General features: G+C 41.4%; 1 protein-coding gene across 1 annotated transcript in view; it reads left to right on the forward strand.

Annotated features, from left to right (window-relative positions):
* Nucleotides 1-20,226, forward strand: part of nmnat2 (nicotinamide nucleotide adenylyltransferase 2) — a 214,246-nt gene that overhangs the window by 141,373 nt on the left and 52,647 nt on the right. The window contains exon 4 of the mRNA XM_080195711.1: nt 17,485-17,563. Coding sequence (XP_080051837.1) covers nt 17,485-17,563 — 79 coding nt within the window. The remainder of the gene's footprint in view (nt 1-17,484; nt 17,564-20,226) is intronic.

Consider the following 20,226-nt stretch of genomic DNA (forward strand, 5'->3'; position numbering starts at 1 on the left):
CTTTGGTAGGTGAGCGCAGTTTCCAAAACACTGGAGAAGCTCAACACCATTTAAGGCAAAACAGCCTGCTTGATCAGCATCCTACACCTTAACCTACGCCTTACATCCTTGACCTACACCTTAAACACTCCCTCTTTCCACCAGCAGCAGTGTGTGCTGTCTACTAGATGCACTACAGCAATGCCCCAAGAGTTCTTCAACAACAGCTTCCAAACCCTCTGTCATCTAAAAGGACAAGAGCAGCAGATGCATTGGAACAGCATCATTTGCAAGTTTCCTGCCAAGTCATCAACTATCCTAACTTAGAACTATATAATTGTTTCTTCACTACCACAGAATCAAACTCCTGGAACTGTCTTTTTAACAGCACTGTGAATGTACCTACACCACATGGACTGCAAGAGTTCAAGGAACAGGCTCACCATCACCTTTGCAAGGGCAATTAGGAATGGCCAGACATGCCAGGAATAAATAGAAAAGCTAGCACCAGAGCAGAAGCCTCTTTGTACCAGGGCCACACTCTTGTCAAAAGGTGGGAATGGCTGTAAACGTTTATAGAATAAAATGTTTCCTTGGGTGATACATGTCATCTTAATTAATCAGCAGTGCATTAACTAGATGACTGACATCTATGTAGGCAGGCCAGAAATTTTGAAGCTTTCCCCATAGACTTAACAGAGTAGACAGTGAATCTTGAAGCTTTATCAAATAGCAGTGTTTTCTAAAGTACAGCAGTGGGTGTGTGGTTCAACCTCATTGCCAGAGTAGATTTTAACTCACGGACAGCTGGCCAGGCAGCTGCTGGCATGGGCATAAGGCCTCCTTTCTATGCCACAGGTGATATTCATGCCTGGGTGGGTGTCTTGTAGATGACATATTCAGGCACTGAACAATATTGAGAAGTCTAGATGTGATGTAGCTGGCATAAAGGTAAGACTGGGACAAGTTGTAGATCGCAGAGGCAGGAGAGCCCAGCGTGGCAGCAGCCTCCATTGTGTTCTGTGGATAGGAAAAGAAATTCTTACTCCTTCTGGCCTCACAAAATTAATTCTTTACTTCCCTATTTAAGGGCCCGATCCTCTTCATCACTGAATGTAACTGAGTATGCAGAGCATGCACAGTGCATACTCTATCCAGCTGACCCTCAGAATTGAAATGAAGCTCTATATATGTATCTTAGTAATGAGGCTGCCAGTTGATTCAGGGAGCTTGTGAACTGCTCAGCAGACACCTGCAGTAAATTCGGTGCAGAATGGGGACTGAACTTAGTTCACCACAGTCATGTTAAACCTACTACCAGCCCCTTAATTCTGTTGAGTGGGTCAGGTTAAAGTCAGCTCAATGTGTCCTGTCCAAATTCTATGTTAAGGTTTGATCACTCATTACCTTGACTGTGTATTGTGGTCTTTGCAATGTCTTCCTATATGATGCAGTATAGAGCTTAGCAGAAAATAATGAACATATTCACTTTCCAATGAAACACTGGCAAATATAAAAAAATCATAGAAACTGAATTTTACTGCTTCAATTTGCAGCACCCATTCTCCATCTTTGTCAAATCAATTGCTGTATATGTTATTTGGGAAAATTGATCTTTGAGAAATTAGACTCCACTGGGATTTTATTAGAGCTGGCAAAGTAACTGGAAACCACCTTTCAGCAGAGCTGAAAGCCAATATCCATTTCACTTCATTCAGTTCCTACTGAACTTCTGCAAAGCACAGCCAAAAGCAATCACTTAATTAATGCTTTAAACCCATTCTGGAATAAAGTCCTTGTGCAAACCAGCAATGGCTTGTGATAACAATGCTATTAACTGATCAAAGCAATAGATGAGAGAAAACACAATACTGATATAAAGTAATTTTAATGATTTTTAGTTAATTGATTGTATATTCAAATATAATTTGCATTTAGTAGCATTGGTACCAATATGCAACATTCAGCTGATTTTGATTTGTTTTTATTAATTTAATGTACAATATATGTAATATAAACAAGCAAGAAGCTGTGAGATGCCATTTATTTTCCATTTGTGACAATGTCACCATGAATATTGTCATCCCACTGCCTAAAAGGAGGCTAATCACTCGCTTGGTCACTGTGATCTTACTATTTTTCACAAAAGCCTTCCTTTAGACTCCTAGATTATTACCAGCTGGTGCATGTAGATTATCTGTCTACAGGCAAGAGAAATGCAAGACTTTTGTTACATTAGTCTATATTGGATTTGAACCCAGACCCGTGATGAAATCGTGAGATACTAACTCACTAATGTGGTTAGAATTTGGTTGTTGTTACATAGAATTATTTACAGCACAAGAACAGTCACCTTGCCCAACTGGTCTGTGCTTGAGTTTGTGCTCCACATGAGCCGCCTCTCATTTCATCTCATCATAACTTATCAGCAATACCTTTATTCCCTTCTTCCTCATGCACTGACCTACCTTCCTCATAAATGTGTCTATGCTGCTCACTATTCCATGTGGTTCCATATTTTAAGTTCTCTCCAGGTAAAAACATTCCTCCTGAACATTCATTTCGAGGTGCCTATTTCTTTTTATTCTTTCATGGGATTTGAGCGTTGAACATAAGAAATAGGAGCAGAAGTAGGCCATCTAGCCCTTCGAGCCTGCCCCGCCATTCAATAAGATCATGGCTGATCTGAAGTGGATCAGTTCCACTTTCCCGCTCTCTCCCCATAACCCTTAATTCCCTTGTCTGTCAAAAACCTATCTACCCATGACTTAAATATATTTAGCGAGGTAGCCTCCACCACTTCAATGGGCAGAGAGTTCCAGAGATTCGCCACCCTTTGAGTGAAGAAGTTCCTCCTCAACTCCGATCTAAACTGCGCCCCCCTTATCTTGAGGCTGTGCCCTCTAGTCCTGCAATCCTTTCTAAGCGGGAAGAATCTCTCTACCTCTACCCTATCCATCCCTTTCACTATCTTATACGCCTCTATAAGATCCCCCCTCATCCTTCTAAACTCCAACGAGTACAGACCCAGTCTATTTAGTCTCTCTTCATAGTCCAATCCCCTCATCTCCGGTATCAGCCTAGTGAACCTCCTCTGCACTCCCTCCAAGGCCAAAATATCCTTGCACAAGTGCGGCGACCAAAACTGCACACAGTACTCCAGCTGTGGCCTCACCAGTACCCTGTACAGTTGTAGCAAAACCTCCCTGCTTTTATATTCTGTCCCCCTCGCTATAAAGGCCAGCATACCATTCGCCTTCTTGATCACCTGCTGCACGTGCAGACTGGGTTTTTGCGACTCATGCACAAGGACCCCCAGGTCCCTCTGCACCGTAGCATGCTGCAGTTTTTCGCCTTTTAAATAGTAATCTCTCCTACTATTATTCCTGCCAAAGTGGATAACCTCACACTTGCCAACATTATACTCCATCTGCCAGGTCCTCGCCCACTCGCTCAGCCTATCCAGACCCCTCTACAGACTTTCCACACCCTCCGCGCAATTTGCTTTTCCACTCATCTTCGTGTCATCAGCAAATTTTGTCACCCTGCACTCAGCCCCCTCCTCCAGATCATCTATATAAATGGTAAATAGCTGAGGCCCCAGCACAGATCCCTGTAGCACTCCACTAGTCACCAACCGCCAATCAGAATAGCACCCACTGATACCAACTCTCTGCCTCCTATTAGACAACCAATCCTCTATCCACGCTAACACCTTACCCCCAACTCCATGCACCCTAACCTTCTGAAGCAACCTTTTGTGAGGCGTCAGGAAGGGATCAGTGCTGGGATATTTGTTGTTTTGTTAAGTTTATGTTAAGTTGCTGGGTAAAGAGGCCATATGGCCCATCATTCCTATGTTAAGGAGTCAAGCTCTCAGCGAGAATCAAGTGTAATCTTTGTTTCACCATTTTTTAACATTGCTGAGCATGCACTTTCTGTATATCTTCCACAAGGAGTGGTGAATGTCCAAGGACAATCCCACAATGGAACAAGTGGCCCCATCACTGAGAAGCTTCGAGAACCATCTCCAGATTATACCCATACAGATATTAATCTGTGATACCAGCACAACTAAGGCAAAAACAGAAATAGAAATGCAACAGCACACAAGTACTCAATAGGAACTCAATTCTATTGCAATATTTTGCCTTGCTGAATTATTAAATAACAGCAATTCCAAAATAAGAGGATGTTGGTTTAACACACGTTAAATGTGCTATTCACAAATAATACACACATCAAATCCAAGCTAAAGGTCAGGAATAATGACCTATGTGAAGGCAATGTGCTGATGCAATGTGTTGACTGTATTATGGCAAAATCTTAAAGCCAGAATTCGTGACAGGCAAATTAGGAATTCCCATTTTGGCAAGCAAAGCATTTGATTCAGCAAATTTATACACAGTTGAAATGCTAGTCTGCCGTATTTACAATAATATTTTGAGTAACTTTCAAATAACAAGTTTAGCTTTCATCAAATCATAGAATAGCTGTGTCAGAAGGAAGCCATATGGCCATTTCGGCTGGTTCTATGTAAAAGCTACCAATTAGTCTCATTGTTCTTTCAGCATATCCCTATCTTTTTTGTTAATCTTTTTTATGTTTATATCCAATTTCCTTTTGAAAGTTACTGGGGTATATGTACTTCTCTGTTTCAGACAATGCATCCCACCTCGTAACAACTCAATGACTTTTAAAAAACATCTCTTCATCTCCCTCCAATTATTATACTTTCATATAAAAAATTGTACATATAATTTTTAATTTCCATACTTGATATCGCTGGATCCAGGCAGGAAGAATCAAGTTAATTGTTTGCATGTTGTTGACCCCAACCCCAACAGATGCCTATTGCAGTTTCATATTTTGTCACTAGATGGTGGTGCTATTATATATAAAGAACTTGAATCTAGGACATTTAACCTGTTTTTCTGCACAAAACCAGTGAGCTATCATCACTTTTGGTTGATCATTCACTGCTCAAGGCTAGGCCCATCTGTCCATTGAAGTGGGAACTTTGAGTATCCTGGTAACAAGTATCCCTGGAATCTGCCCAGTGTGGAACATGACCATATAAAGCTGAAAGGTACAAGGCTTAGTCGTTAACCTGTACAATGTTAGCTGATATCACATAGGATTGCTGTTGGCCTGAGTAATATATGTACATACGGGAGATGGGACTAGAATTGGACTTTGCTCTGGCTTCTTCATAGCTAATTTTCTGTTGTCTACTTCTCAAAACATGTGGGTTTTGCCTGTGGGTTGCTTGTCTGACACAAGACTTGTATGAACTGCAGTTTCCTCCAGCTAAGCATTAGGAAGAGTAAAGCCAACAGTTTTAACCTCTGCCATAAATTTCATACTCATGCCACTGATTCCAACTCCCTGACTGATCTCGTGATTAGGCTGAACGAGACTATTTGCGACCTTGATGCTATATTCTACCTCAGTTCAAATTCCCAGCCATAAGTCCTCATCGTCACAGAACCACCTACTTCTAGCTTGAACATTGCCCAACATCAACCCTAATTTAATCTGCATGCCTCACCCATGCCTTTCACCCCCAGACTCCAGGATTTCAATTCTAGCCATCCTGTTCTCTGTAAACTTTAGCTCATCTGAAGATTCACTGCCTATATCCTATCTCATATCTAAATGCTGCTTACCCAGTACTGCCATAGATTAATTCAGGTCTTAAATTTACAATTATTATTACCCAATTGATTTTGAGATTAATCTCCTTCTCCACTGTATAAGGAAATTGCTGTATCATTCTTTCCACGTTCGTCCCCACCATTTGAACTGTCGCACTGAAATTGTGTGAGCATCCATGTTACTTTTCTTATCACCATGGTTATTCTCTCGATTTTATTTGCAACAAAATCTTTCCACAAAAGCCCACGGAATAAATGCTGGCAAAGATAAAAAGGTAGTAGGTTATTTTCTGAGGCTTGGTTTATTAGTCTTTCCTGTGATTTATTGTTTTATAAGTGCTGGTACTGAGGATGATGTGGAATGACCTTAAATTCACTGACTGCTGAATACTGATGGCTTGAAATTGAAAATAGGCTACCATATAATTTCCAGCCAGTGTAGTCATTGTAAAATGAATCATTCTCAGTCTAGGCTGTAGTCTCTCGCTCCTGCGGCTTGTTGATTGAGCACTAATGAAAACCTTTTCTTCACTGCACACTAAAATGAAAAGCCTTGAGAGAACAATTTAACTATTGGAACCAGAAGCAAATTCAATTGGAAAATGTGCAGGATGTCTGGATCTCAGGTCTTCATATCTCAGTCTTGTTTCCACATTCCTGTGCAAAATGTACCCTAGCTGAAAATTGTTTTAGATAGGACTGGGCGGGATTTTCCAGCCTGACTCATTCCGAAACTATAAAATCCTGCCCAAGGTCAATGGACCTTCCCATAGTCCGTCCCTCGCCTGCTCTGATTCCCCATGTACAGTGAAGTTCCAGACAGCCTGTTTCTGGTCATTTAAACTTCAAAATATATTTGAATGACATGAAAGTATACAAATGGTACTATGTCATTCTGGACTACACCACAAGTAATGGAACTAGAACTAAGGAATCAGTGCTGCGATATTTGTTGTTTTGTTAAGTTTATTTCTTTATTAGTGTCACAAAAGGCTTACATTAACACTGCAATGAAGTCATTGTGAAAATCCTGTAGTTGCCACACTCCAGCGCCTGTTCAGGTACGCTGAGGGAGAAGTTAGCATGGTCAATGCACCTAACCAGCGCATCTTTTGGACTGTGAGAGGAAAGCAGAACACCCAGAGGAAACCCATGCAGACACAGGAAGAACATGCAGACTTTGCACAGACAGTGGCTCAAGCTGGCAATCGAACCCAGGTTCCTGGCGCTATGAGGCAACAGTGCTAATCATTGTGCCACCTTAATATACATAAATGATTTGGTGAAGAATGTAGGTTATCTGATTAGTAAGTTTGTGGATGACACAAAGATTGGGGGAGCTGCAGATAGCGAGGAGGATTGTGAGAAGAAACAGAACGATATAGATAGTCAGGAGGCTTGGATGGAGAAATGGCAGATGGAATTTAATCAGGACAAATGCGAGGTGAATGGCAGAACCCCGAAAAACATTAACATACAGAAGGATCTAGGCATACAAGTCCACAGTTCCCTAAGAGTGGCAACACAAGTGGATAAGGTGGCCAAGAAGGTGTATGGCATGCTTGTGCACATTGATCGAGGTTTGGAGTATAAAAATTGGCAAGTCATGTTGCAGTTGTGTAGAAATTTAGTTGGGCCACATTTGGAATACTGTCTACAATTCTGGTTGACATACTTCCAGAAGGACGTAAGGATGAAGGATAAGTATGGCAAGTTTTGGGAACCTTGGATAACGAGAGATATTGTGAGCTTAGTCAAAGAGAAAACGAAGCATTTATCAAGGCTACGAGGTTGGGAAATCAAGAAGTAAGTGTGGAAAAAAAGGAAAGTAGAAAGAAACTTAAGCAAAGAGTAAGAAGGGGTAAAAGGGGTCATGAAAAAGCATTGGCCAGCAGGATTAAGGAAAATCCCAAAGCTTTATATACGCAAGAGGATAGCCAGGGAGAGGGTTGGCCCACTCAAGGACAAGGGAGGGAATCTGTGCATGGAGCCAGAGGAAATGGGCAAGGTATTAAGTGAGTACTTTGCATCTGTATTCACCAAAGAGAAGGACTTGGTGGATGATGAGTCTGGGAAAGGGTGTATAGATAGTTTGAGTCACGCTGAAATCAAAAAGGAGGAGATATTGGGGTTCTTGAGAAACATTAAGGTAGACAAGTTCCCAGGGCCTGCTGGGATATACCCCAGAATACTGAGAGTGGCAAGGGAGGAAATTGCTGGGGCCTTGAGAGAAATCTTTGTATCCTTACTGGCTATAGGGGAGGTCCCAGAGGATTGAAGAATAGCCAATATTGTTCTTTTGTTTAAAAAGGGTAGCAAGAATAATCCAGGTAATTACAGGCCAGTGAGCCTTACATCAGTGGTAGGGAAATTATTGGAAATGATTCTTCCAGACTTATTGGCCCATCAAGTCTGCTCTGCCATTCGATCACGGTTGATATGCTCCTCATCCCTGTTTTCCTGCCTTCTCCTCATAGCCTTTCAACCCATTAGCAATTAAAAATCTGTCTAACTTCTCCTTAAATTTACTCACTGTCCCAGCATCCACCACACTTTGGGGTAGTGAATTCTACAGATTCACAACCCTTTGGGAGAAGTACTTTCTCCTAACTCTGTTCTAAGTTTGCTACCCCTTATTCCAAGACTATGACTTCCCATCCAAGAATGCCCCACCACTGGAAGCATCTGTTCCACATCTACTTTATCTATACCTTTCACCATCTTGAATACGTCAAGTTGACCTCCCCTATTCTTCTAAATTCCAGAGAGTATAGGCTTTAACTGTTCAATCTCTCTTCATAGGACAAACCCCTCATCTCTGGAATCAACCTAGTGAACCTCCCCTGAACTGCCTCCAATACCACTACATCTTTCCTCAAATACGGGAACCAAAACTGTGCACAATACACCAAGTGCGGCCTTGCCAATGCCTTGTATAGTTGCAACAATATTTCCTCACCTTTATATTCTATTGCTTTAGCTATAAATGCCAACACTCCATTCACTTTCTTTGTTGTATGCTGTACCTGCAAGCTAGTTTATTATCTGCTGTACCTGCATGTAGATCCACTTCCGCATCATTAACTCTGGAATCCCCCAAGGATCTGCCCTTGGCCCCTTCCTATTTCCCACCTAACATGCTACCCCTCGGTGACATCATCCAAAAAACACAGTATCAGGATCCACATCTTCACTGATGGCACCCATTTCTACCTTACCACCACCTCTCTCAATCTCTTCATTGCCTTTCATTATGCTGCTTGATAGAGCAGAAATTTCCTCCAATTAAATATTTGGAAGACTTTGGCTCTCATTCACAAACCCTATTCCATTGCCACTGACTCCATTCCCTGTTCCTGGCCATTGTCTAATGTTGAACCGGACTGGTTGCAACCTTAATGTCATATTTGACCTCAAGATGAGCTTCTGATCACATATCCTATCTTTTATCAAGATAACCTACTTCCACCATATAACGTGATCTATTTCCACTGCTGCAACCCTCACCAATGGGTTTGTTACCACCCAGCCGGATTATTCCAATGCTCTCTTTGCACACTCTATAAATTTGAGTTTATCCAACACTCTGCTGCCTGTATTCTAACTCACACTGTCCTATTCTCACACACCAGCCCTGTGCCCACCAATTGCCACCTGGTCCAGCATCAGTTGAATTTTTTAAAATCCCATACTTGTTTTCAAAACTCTCCAGGATTTTGTTTCTCTCTAACTCTGTTGTCAGGTCCAGTAACCCTCTGTGATTTCTACATTCCTGCAATTCTGGCTTGTCGCACATTCCTGATTTTAATCATTCCACAATTGATGTGGCTGTGCCTTCAGTTGCCAAGGCCCCAAGCCCTGGAATTTCCATCCTAAATCTCTCCACCTGCCTAACCTACTTGAACCTCATTTAAGAGGTTCCTTAACCCTAACTCTCACAATGTCACCTGATGTCTCATTATATTTCATAATCACTCCTGTGAGAGATTTTACCATCCTAAGGGTGCTAAATAAATGGCCTTTTCACCTCCATTTGCAACCACCTCATTAAATCCAGAGCTCTTCTTGCTGTTTATTAAAAAAGGTTGTGAAGTGAGCTTGGGACCACATCCATCACAGTTGATCTCTCTCGACGTGTAAAAATTTCACAGCACAGAGTTCCTCATAATTTATCTTTATGAACCATTAAACTGACAATCCAAATCACTGAAGTCACCAAGGCTGGTGGCGGGAGATTAAACAAAATATTGCACTGTTTAAATAGGAGGCATATAATATCAGAGTTAAGACATAGAGATAGAGAGAGCTTTACCCATTAAATAATCGGTAATATCGTAGCCTGAGAAAGTGTGTTACTAACACAATGCAAAATTGGAGCAAGTGCTTCATTCATCATCCTGGTGAGCGTGCAAAACACACCTACAACCCAAAGGAAAAGACATGAAAACAAAAAATTGACCCCTTCTTAAGGATGTTTTCTTCTCCCAGATGTAGAGAATATTTTTCAAATTGTCCTTTTGCCCTTTGATAGAATACTAGGTAATTCTTGGCTCAGAACTTAAACTGACCTGAGATCAGATACCTATTGTTTGGTGATTAAGAAAGGTCTATTGGTAAATTGGGAAGGTTGTGTTTACTGATGCTGCAGTTACATACTGATACTGGTGTCCCACTCAGCTGCCAACATCAAAGATGGCACAGGTTGAAAAAATACAGAAGAGTACACAACATTGTTCTCACTCCATTCTGCTCGCCGCTCTCCCCTGCTCCCTTCATTGTCTGACCTGTTCACCCAAACCCTAACCACCTTGTTTGCCATCCTGTTCTCAAACTCTTACTGCCCCACTCACTGTATCCCTCCTGGCCCTTCCCCTTACCCTTCACTGCCACCTTCCAGACCTCTTGCCAAACTGCTCACTACCACACTCACTGGCAGGCCCAAGAGGAAGTCAGAGAGTGGGAAGCGGTGAGGAGGACGCGGTGGGTTGGTAGTGGTAAGAGGATGAGTGGGAGGTGTCAAGAAGTTGGGAGAGAGAGGGCATGCAAGTTGGTGAGGGACAGCAGGGAGATGGTGAGTGGGAGGTGAGGGGCTGGCTGGGAGCCGGTGAATGGGAGGAGGTGAAGGGCAGGGCAGGAGACAGCAAGTGGGAACTGAGGGGGTTGGAAGGGAAGGAGGCAGTGAGCAGATGGTGAAAGGCCAAGAGGGAGGTAGGCAGCATGTGAGAGGTAGAAAATGGGTACCCAACAATGACGCCATCTATTGAGAAACTGCATATGTACCAGTAGAGAGAGTGGGTGCCAACTACTGACCACCACACTCACTGACAGGCCCAAGAGGAAGTCAGAGAGTGAGGAGGCAGGAGTTATGGTTAATTGGGAAAGCAGAATAATCAACTCAACATTCTTCATGGAGATTGGAACAATCTTTTTAAGAACGTAGTAACATTTAGGTAAGCGTCATTTTTCACTTCACTCATCACATGTCAACTTTAGGCAATACCTCCTATTTATATGACATGTTTGACATAATAAAATATCCCAAGGTGCTTCACATGAGCAATATGAATCAGAATATGACTTGTGGCGATATTAAGTCAGGTGACCAAAGGTTTGGCCAAAGAGGTCATTTTTACTTGCGGTTTTAAAGGGGAGAGGGGTAGGGAGGTAGACACTCTGAGAGTTTCAGGGACGAATTTAGAACCTTGGCAACTGAAAACATGGCCACCAGTGAACAATTAAAGTCAAGATGCTCAAGAAGTCAGAATTAGAGGAGACAATTCCTCATATAGTTGTGGGGATGGAGGAGACTTTTAAAATGTCTTGGCAGGCGGTGTGACCATCACTAACAGCATTTGTTGCCCATCCATAATTGTCCTTGAATTGAGTAGGTTACTAAATAACTTCATCAGGCAGTTAAGAATTAACTACATTGCCATAGGCCTAAAGTCAGAATGGCAGCTTTTCTTCCATAGAAGACATTAGCAAATGAGATGGATTTATAGATCAGTCAATAATTGCCTCACAGTCAAATTTTCAAATTTTCAATTCCAGTTTTTTATTAATTCAGTTTAAGTTCTGATGGAACTTGTTATGGTGGAATTGGAACCCATGCTCCCAGAACATTAACCTGGTTTACTGGCCCAGTGATATTACCACTACACTACCATGTCTCCCCAAACAGATTATAAACATTGGGAAGGTTAATAAACTAAAGTTAAAAGATGAAAAAAAGGGTAAGAACATGGAGAGAATTGAAAATATGGATGATAATTTTAAAATGAAGATAATGTTTGACTGGGAGCCAATGTACATCAATGATAGACGAATTAGGACTTAAGGCAAGTTAGGGCACAGACAGCAGAGTTTTGGATGACCAAAAGTTTAATGAGTGCCTTAGAATAGTTGAGTCTGGAGGTAATGAAGGCATGCAATGTTATAGAGGTAAAAGTAGGGGCCCCCAGTAATGAAATGAATATAAAGTCAGAAGGTTGTCTAAAAGTCAGATATGACACCAAAGTTGCAAACAGACCAGGTTACTCTTAGACTGTTGTCAGGGAGCGGGTTGGAGTCAGTAGCAAGGGAACTGAGTTAGAGAGTAAGGAGCCAAAAACAGTGGCTTCCGTCTTCTCAGTCTCCAATTGGAGGAATTTTCTGCATATCCAGTACTGGATGTTGGATAAGCAGTTCAATCATTTAGCAAAAGTGAAGAAGTGGGGAAAGTGATATTGAGCTGAGTGTCATTAGTGTACATGTGAAAACCAATGCTGTGCTTATTGAGGAGCAGCCAGTAGATGAGACTGATTTGAAGATTTGATTTGATTTATTGTTGGCACATGTATTAACATACAGTGACAACTATTATTTCTTGCGTGCTATATAGACAAAGCATTCCATTCATAGAGAAGAAAAGGAAAGGGTGCAGAATGTAGTGTTACCATCATAGCTAGCGTATTGAGAAAGATCAACTTAATACAAGATAGTCCATTCAAAAGTCTGATGGCAGCAGGGAATAGGGGTTCTTGAAGGATTGATACATGACTTCAGACTTTTATATTTTTTCCTGTTGGAAGAAGGTGGAAGAGAGAATGCCTGTAGTGTGTGGGGTTTTTGATTCTGCTGGCTGCTTTTCCGAGGCAGCGGGAAGTGTAGATAGCGTCGATGGATGGGAGGCTGGTTTGCGCAATGGACTGTGCTTCATTCACGACCCTTTGTAGTTTTTTGTGGTCTTGGACAGAGCAGGAGCCATACCAAGCTGTGATACAAGCAAAAAGAATGCTTTCTATGGTGCATCTGTAAAAGTTGGTGAGAGTCATAGTGGATATGCCAAATTTCCTTAGTCTTCTGAGAAAGTAGAAGCATTGATGTGGAGGGACTAGTACAGGTTGTTGGTGGTCTGGATACCTAAAAATTTGAAGCCCTCAACCGTTTCCATTTTGTCCAGAGATAACAGTATGGGAACAGCAAACAAAGCCATTGATACTCTGTCTATGAGTAGATAACAAAGAATGGAACCAGGTGAGAGCAACCCCACCCAGCTGATAACAATGGGGAGGCTTTGAAGGAGGAGGGTGTGGTAAACCATGTTAAAAAACAAAGTCAAGAGGATGAAGAAGAATAGTTTACCTTTATCACAATCACAGAAGATGTCATTTGTGGCTTTGATAAAAAGTGCTTCAGAATTGTGGCAGGGACAGAAACCTGGTGAGCGGATTAAATCATAGAGTCCTGGAAAAACTGGACACAGATTTTGGAGGCAACATGTCCAGTGACTTTGGAAAGGAAAGGGAAGTTGTAGATGGGGTGGTAGCTTGCTGGAGTCAAATTTTTTTTAACCATGGTGGCTGACAATGACTGATTTAAATTAAAGAAGGACATTACTTGAGAAGAGAGAATTGTTTGCAATGTCAGCTAATATGGAGACCAGGAAGGGATCTTGAGTGATCAGTGGTTTAGATGGGACAAGGGTGAGAGAACAGGAGTTGGGCCTCATCGATAGGATGAGCTCAGAAAGGGCATGAGGACAGATGAAGGAGAAATGAAAGAAAGATGAGAGTTGAAGTCTAGGATAGGGAAGAACCCTGGAAGCAGCCTGGTGGAAGGGTGAAAAGGAGGAACTTGGCAGAGGCAGCTGCTCCAACATTCTCAAAGGCGAATAAGTCATGAGCTCCTCCCACTTAATGTTGGAGATGAGGCTGGAGGAGACGAACAATATATCAGCTTTAACCATTGCATAGGAGGTTTGCTCATATTTTTAAAAAATTGTTTATGTGTCATCAAGTCAAATAGTATCTTTATTTTTAAAAATGTGAACTAACCTCCTTTGGCAATAGTTAAAGCCGTTGGATCATTCAAAGTATTTCAAGTGGAGGTGGATAAGTCATAATTGAACAAGGTAAGTGGAAGGACATTGGAGGCAGTGGAAAGGAGTTTGCCAGGCTAATTCTTGCAATGAGAGGGTTGTCCTATTGAGAGAGACTAAATAGTCTGGGTCCATATTCTTTGGAGTGAGGGGTGATCTTATTTGAATATGTGATTCTGAGGAAGCTTGACAGTGTAGATGGTGAGATGTTTTCACTAGTGGGAGACTCTTAATCAAGGGGACATGGCTACAAAATAAAGGCAGGTGTGTAGTAATTTCTTCTTGCGGAGGGTGGTGGATCTCTGGAATTCTCTGCCCCAAGGAGTGGTGGAGGCTGAATCATTAGAATCATTTAAAGTGGAGGTGGATAAAGATTTGATAAATTGAGGAATAGAGGGTGATGGAGAAATGGAGTTGAGGCTGGCATAGATCAGCCATGATTGCATTGAATAGTGGGGCAGGCTTGAAGGGCCTGCTGGCCTACTCCTGCTGCTATTTCTTGTGTGTTCTTGTGTTTATAGCAGCACACTGAAGTTAGCAGACAAAGCTGAACAACAATTTGGCCCTAATTAGCCTTACGATGTTCTTATTTACAATACTTTCCCAAGGGAGCAGTCAATCATATTTATCTTAAAATTAGACTTTGTAGCCTCAAATGATAGGCCAGATAAAAACAAATCCTCCCTGGGAACAGCCTCAAAACAGCCTCTTTATGACCATCTGGAAAAGGCTACCAAGACAGAAACATTCCTCACCAATTATATAATAATGCAATGCGTGTTATACAATCTCATATCATTATCATTATAAAACCGCATATTCTTCAACTTGCCATAGGCAACACCATATAAAATCCGTTGGTATTCTATCAGGGCAACTGGTATAGGCTGGGTCTCATGAAATACTACTTGATTTTGGCAGTTTTTGCTTTTCAATTTAAAACAACACACTGGGTCCATTACGCCTGGAGCTGAATTGTTTTATCAGTTTTAGGACCATGTTCTACTGGAGTTGATTATTTCTGAATGGATGATGAACTGCAGTTGCTACTCTTTACCTTTTTGGAAAATGAGTAACACTCTTCCCTGAATGCATTGTAATATTACACGTTAATTGTAATGTTAAATGGAAGCTCTTTCTACATTTTCAGGTATATGTACATGATCCCATGACATGGTTCACACAAAAACAGAGAATTCTCTTGGTGTCCTGGACAATGTTCATTCCTTAATCAATAATACCAAATCTGATTGCTGTTTATGAGACCTTGGGATGCTAAAATTAGCTGAAGAATTCTGCTACAAAACAATGGTGGCTAAGCTTCAAAAAAACAATCATTGTTGTGAGGTTCTTTGGGAAATGCTGAGGATAGGAAAGGCACAATGTAAATATAATTGTCCAGCTGGATCAGCTGTCCTTTTCTAACATTAACTGTTATAGCCTGCCTCAACTTCATCTAAACCAATGTCATTTGTCCTATTGTTTATTAAAGTAATTTCAATTTAGATCTATTTATTTGTTCGCTCTACAAAATGAGTTTTTTTGCAGTTTGTTTTTAATGCCTTGGTTAAGACATCAATGTTCATTTCTTCACAACTCTATATCTTTAGTTGATTTTTTATAGAATCATAGAATTCCTACAGTACAGAAGGAGGCCACTTGGCCCATCGTGTCTGCACTGACAACAATCCCACCAGGCCCTATCCCCGTAAACTTATCTATTTACCCTGCTAGTCCCCCTGATACTAAGGGGCAATTTAGCATGGCCAATCAACCTAACCTCCACATCTTTGGTGTGGGGAGGAAACCGGAGGACACAGGGAAAATGTGCAAATTCCACTCAGTGACTCAAGACCGAAATTGAGCCCAGGTCACTGGTGCTGTGAGGCAGCAGTGCTAACCACTGTGCCATGTGCCACCCTTTGTAGCTTCTTCCTGTAGAGCTACTGCCTGCTAGACTATAAAGTCAAGCTGTGCCACTGACATATTGGGATGTATTTTCCCTTAGCCAAGTCACTTCTCTATGCCTGCCTCCCAGCAACCTTGCTAGATTTAGAATAGCAAGGCAGAGACTATCCACTCAGCAATCATGGACACCCAATTTGGTCCATTACTGGGAGAGACGCCATCACTACTGGGATCTAAAGACTGGTGACCAGATTCCCGGTTGATGCCAGAGTCTACCAGTAACACAGGGGGCATCACACTTCCTCTCACCTGCTGAGATGTGATAGCCAGAACATTTGCCCTTCACAATGATGGTCTGACATCTGGGGCCATGAGAGATTTTTAACTTTTTACAATTCTGCAGAGAGCACCACCATTTTGAAGTGTCCTTGTGTTCCCCTGCCTGCTTCAGCAGCTCTGACCTCTCCTATAATTTTAAGACTCACCTGAGGAAGGAACAGCACTCTGAAAACTTGTGATTCCAAATAAGCCTGTTGGACTTTTACCTGGTGTGTGAGACTTCTTACTATTATTTTAAGAAGATTGGTTGAGCTTGTAACATGAAATAAAATCTGAAAATGTTGGTCTGGCAGCATCCGCGGACAGAAATAGAGTTAACATTTCAAATCCAAATGACCTCTTTATAGAACTGTAACATGGCTCATTTACACTCACGAGAAATAAAATTCATTCATATGCAGGGGCCTGTTCTTTACCAATGTAAGGAAAATGTTTGCATCTTTTCTGATTACCTGGAAGCTAGAAGGGCGTATTACTTTCTCCATGGCAATGCCTTGGCCAGTCACAGTCAACTTACTAACCAATCAGCACCCTTTCCTCCTTTAGTATAAATTCTTGCGAGCGTTTGAAATTTGGCATTCTTGTGTTTGTCCTGATGATCGGAAATTTTCAGCATCAGGTCTCTCTTTTCAGCAACATTCAAGTTCGGCACTACCAATAGATTATTCAGAATCCTACTGGTCCTTTTATGCCTTTATCTACCTATATTCTCACTTTCAGATAATAAGATGTTTCTATTTGCCCACACTCTCAGGCTTCCATATTCTCATTCCTTAATTTTCCTCCCAAAATGTATTACCTTACACTTATCCACAATAAATTACATTTGCCCCAGACTGTTGTCTTGAGGTTTCCTACAATCTTTCCTTGCTTTTTGCCTTATTCCTACTCCTAAGTCATTGGCAAATGGCAAGACTGAAGCCGCAATAGCTATGTCCAAATTGTCCATATTGCAATAGGAGAAAGACTGGACTAGGCCATTTTTATATGTTAGTTTAAGAGGAAGGACCTTCCCCACTCCGTTGTGCTTACTTCAACTTCCAATTGGTACTATTGCTACACTAACCTTAGGAAAAGAGTAGAAAAGAAGAAAGGTTTTTAATGATGAAATTCTGGTGATTGGAATGAAATGTTGTTTCAACCCCATGCACACAGGCATTTGAAATTTAAGTTTCTCTTGTTGGAATTTATTATAAATACTTCTTAATGTAACCTCTAAAGCAATTTCTAATGTGTCCACAGGGTGGATCCATGGGAGTGTTATCAGGATACTTGGCAAACAACCTGCAGTGTGCTGGAACACCACCGAGACTTAATGAAGGTAAGACTGCAAGATTTAGCTAACTGAGGTTACTTAGAAGCTGAAAGGGTTGCTGATATCTTCCATCTATTGGGATTCACAAGGGAGTCTGTGGTCTGGATAACTGCCACCACAGCTGAAAAATGCACAAAACAAAACAAGAAGAAAAGGAGATAATGAAATGCAGGGGAAAATTAAAATATTTCTCATTTAGTCTTTGATGGGTTGATTAAATTAAAGGAGGAAGAGGGGAGTAAGTATTGGAAATAAATAGTAACACCACAAACTGAAAATAGCAATAAAGGCTTTGGAGTTAATTGATTCTCACAATACTTAGTCTGGAAGTGGTTGTACATTACGGTGGGGTGGTAGGTGTTTCCAATTCACTGTTTTACATTGCAAGTTGGATTCAGAGTTCCTGTGTAAATATTCCTTCAACAGTACATAGTGTTACTCAGAAACCATAATTACGGCTGTAAACTTCAAACAGTAGGCCTTGCACCTGACACCAGAATAAAAGGGTGTTGCAGAGAGGGAAGGGGTAGATATGATGAAAATGGGGATCCATCCTGTTTCTCATATTTCTACATCATGGACTTTCCTCTCTGTAAAGAGACAGTGGTCTTAGAGTTTGCAAATGGAGCTATAGCTATTTGTCAACCTTTGTCCTGTCCTTTGACTTTGAAAGGCTACAGGCAAAAGTAAATGTGTAGTATTCTGGAAGTTTAGCATGTCACCATGCCCAGTACAGGTGCATATTTTAAAGCTATATTTTCAAAAAGCAGAAGCCAAAAGCTGGTTAAGAAGGCTGTGATGTATCATGTGGCTTGGCAGTATTCAGCTCCAGAGAGTGCTGAAACTCAAGGAAATACTGATTAACAAATGGACAATCACAGCTATTTGCGAAGTTCAGCCATTCCTTTGTTAAGAATGAACCATCAAAAAAAAGACCGTAAAACGTCAGCTGATCTGTTTTTCTGCTTCACCATGGACAATAGAGACATCCAAACTCGATGGGTGTTAGATGAATATGAAATGGATCTCGTCGACCTTTCATTGTATTGTGGATGTTAAAAGATCCCACAATACCATTTTGAGAACAGCAGGGAACTTTCCTGAAATCCTGTCCAATAATTTCCTTCAATCAACACCACCAAAAGTAAATGACTTGGTGATTTTTCTCAATGCTGTTTGTACAATCTTGCTGCTTGTATTCTCCTGCATTGCAACTTCCATATATGCATAGCACAGTGGTTAGCACTGCTGCCTCACAGTGCCAGGCACACAAGTTCAATTCCTAGCTTGGGTCGCTGTCTGTGCGTAGTCTTCACATTCTCTCTGTGTGAGTTTCCTCCGGGTGCTCCAGCTTCCTCCCACAGTCCAAAAGATGTGCTGGTTAGATGCATTGGCCATGCTAAATTTTCCCTCAGTGTACCCGAACAGGCGCCACATTGTGGTGAATAGGGGATTTTCACAGTAACTTCATTGCAGTGTTAATGTAAGTCTACTTGTGACTAAGAAATAAACTTTAACTTTAGAATGATTCGTTGCCTTTGAAATGCATCAAAACGTACTGAGATTATGAAATGCATCATAAAAGTGCAAATTATTCCATATTTTATATCACTTAGCCATCAGGCAAGATACTTTAATTAGAAATTTAAATTCATAACTGTGAATCAGTAACATTCGCTCCTTCAACAGTTTGCTAGCAAATTATGTGAACATCTGCATCCTTATTAAGTTGGAAGCAAATCTAAGTACAATGAATACTAAAAGGCCACTGTCCTGATGAGAAGTGTTTGGCAGGAGCAGGAGATGGGTGAGGGAAGCTGAGCAACAGCATCATGTGGGATATGTTTGAGGAGATTTATAAAATCTTTTGTTTGCACATAAGTGGGAAAGATTTTGTCCAATGCAAAGAGAAATGCCCCTGCCAATCTCATTAGTAATGAGGATTTTGATTGCTGCAATCCCAGGTGTGCTGTTCAGTGAGTGACAATTTCCCAGCCATTAGAAATGCCAGAATCACAAGCTTTTTGAAATTCATTTAATGGGATGTGCGAGTCACTGACTAGACCAGTATTTATTGCCCATCCCTAGTTGCCCTTCAGCAGGTAGTGAGTTCCTCATTTCAGAATTCCTAACCTTTGACCTGCTTTGGTAACCACAGTATTTTTATGACTAACCCAGTTCAGTTTCTGGTCAATGGTTATGTTGATATTGGGGATTCAGCGTTGGTGATGCCATTGAGTATCAGAAAGTAATGGTTAGATCCTCTCTTGTTGGAGATGATCATTGCCTGGCAATGTGTGGCGTGAATGTTACCTGGCACAATGTCAGTCTAAGCCTGAATATTGTCCAGGTCATGCTACATTCAGACATGGATGGCTTCAACTCTGAAGAGTTGCATATAGTGCTGAATATTGTGCAGTCATTAGTAAGCATCCCCACTTCTGACCCTGTGATGGAAGAAACGTCATTGATGAAGTAGCCAAGGATGGTTTGGCCCTGAGGAACACCTGCAGTGATGTTCTGGAGCTGAGATGATTGACCTCCAACCAACACAGCCATCTCCCTTTGCGCCAGGTATGATTCAACCAGTAGAGAGTTCCCCTCCTGCTTCTGACTGACTCCAGTTTTACTAGGGCTCCTTGATGCTACACGCAGTCAAATGTGGCCTT

This window comes from Carcharhinus amblyrhynchos, chromosome 9 (assembly GCF_965287045.1).
Source record: "Carcharhinus amblyrhynchos chromosome 9, sCarAmb.v2.hapA, whole genome shotgun sequence".
Lineage (NCBI taxonomy): Eukaryota > Metazoa > Chordata > Chondrichthyes > Carcharhiniformes > Carcharhinidae > Carcharhinus > Carcharhinus amblyrhynchos.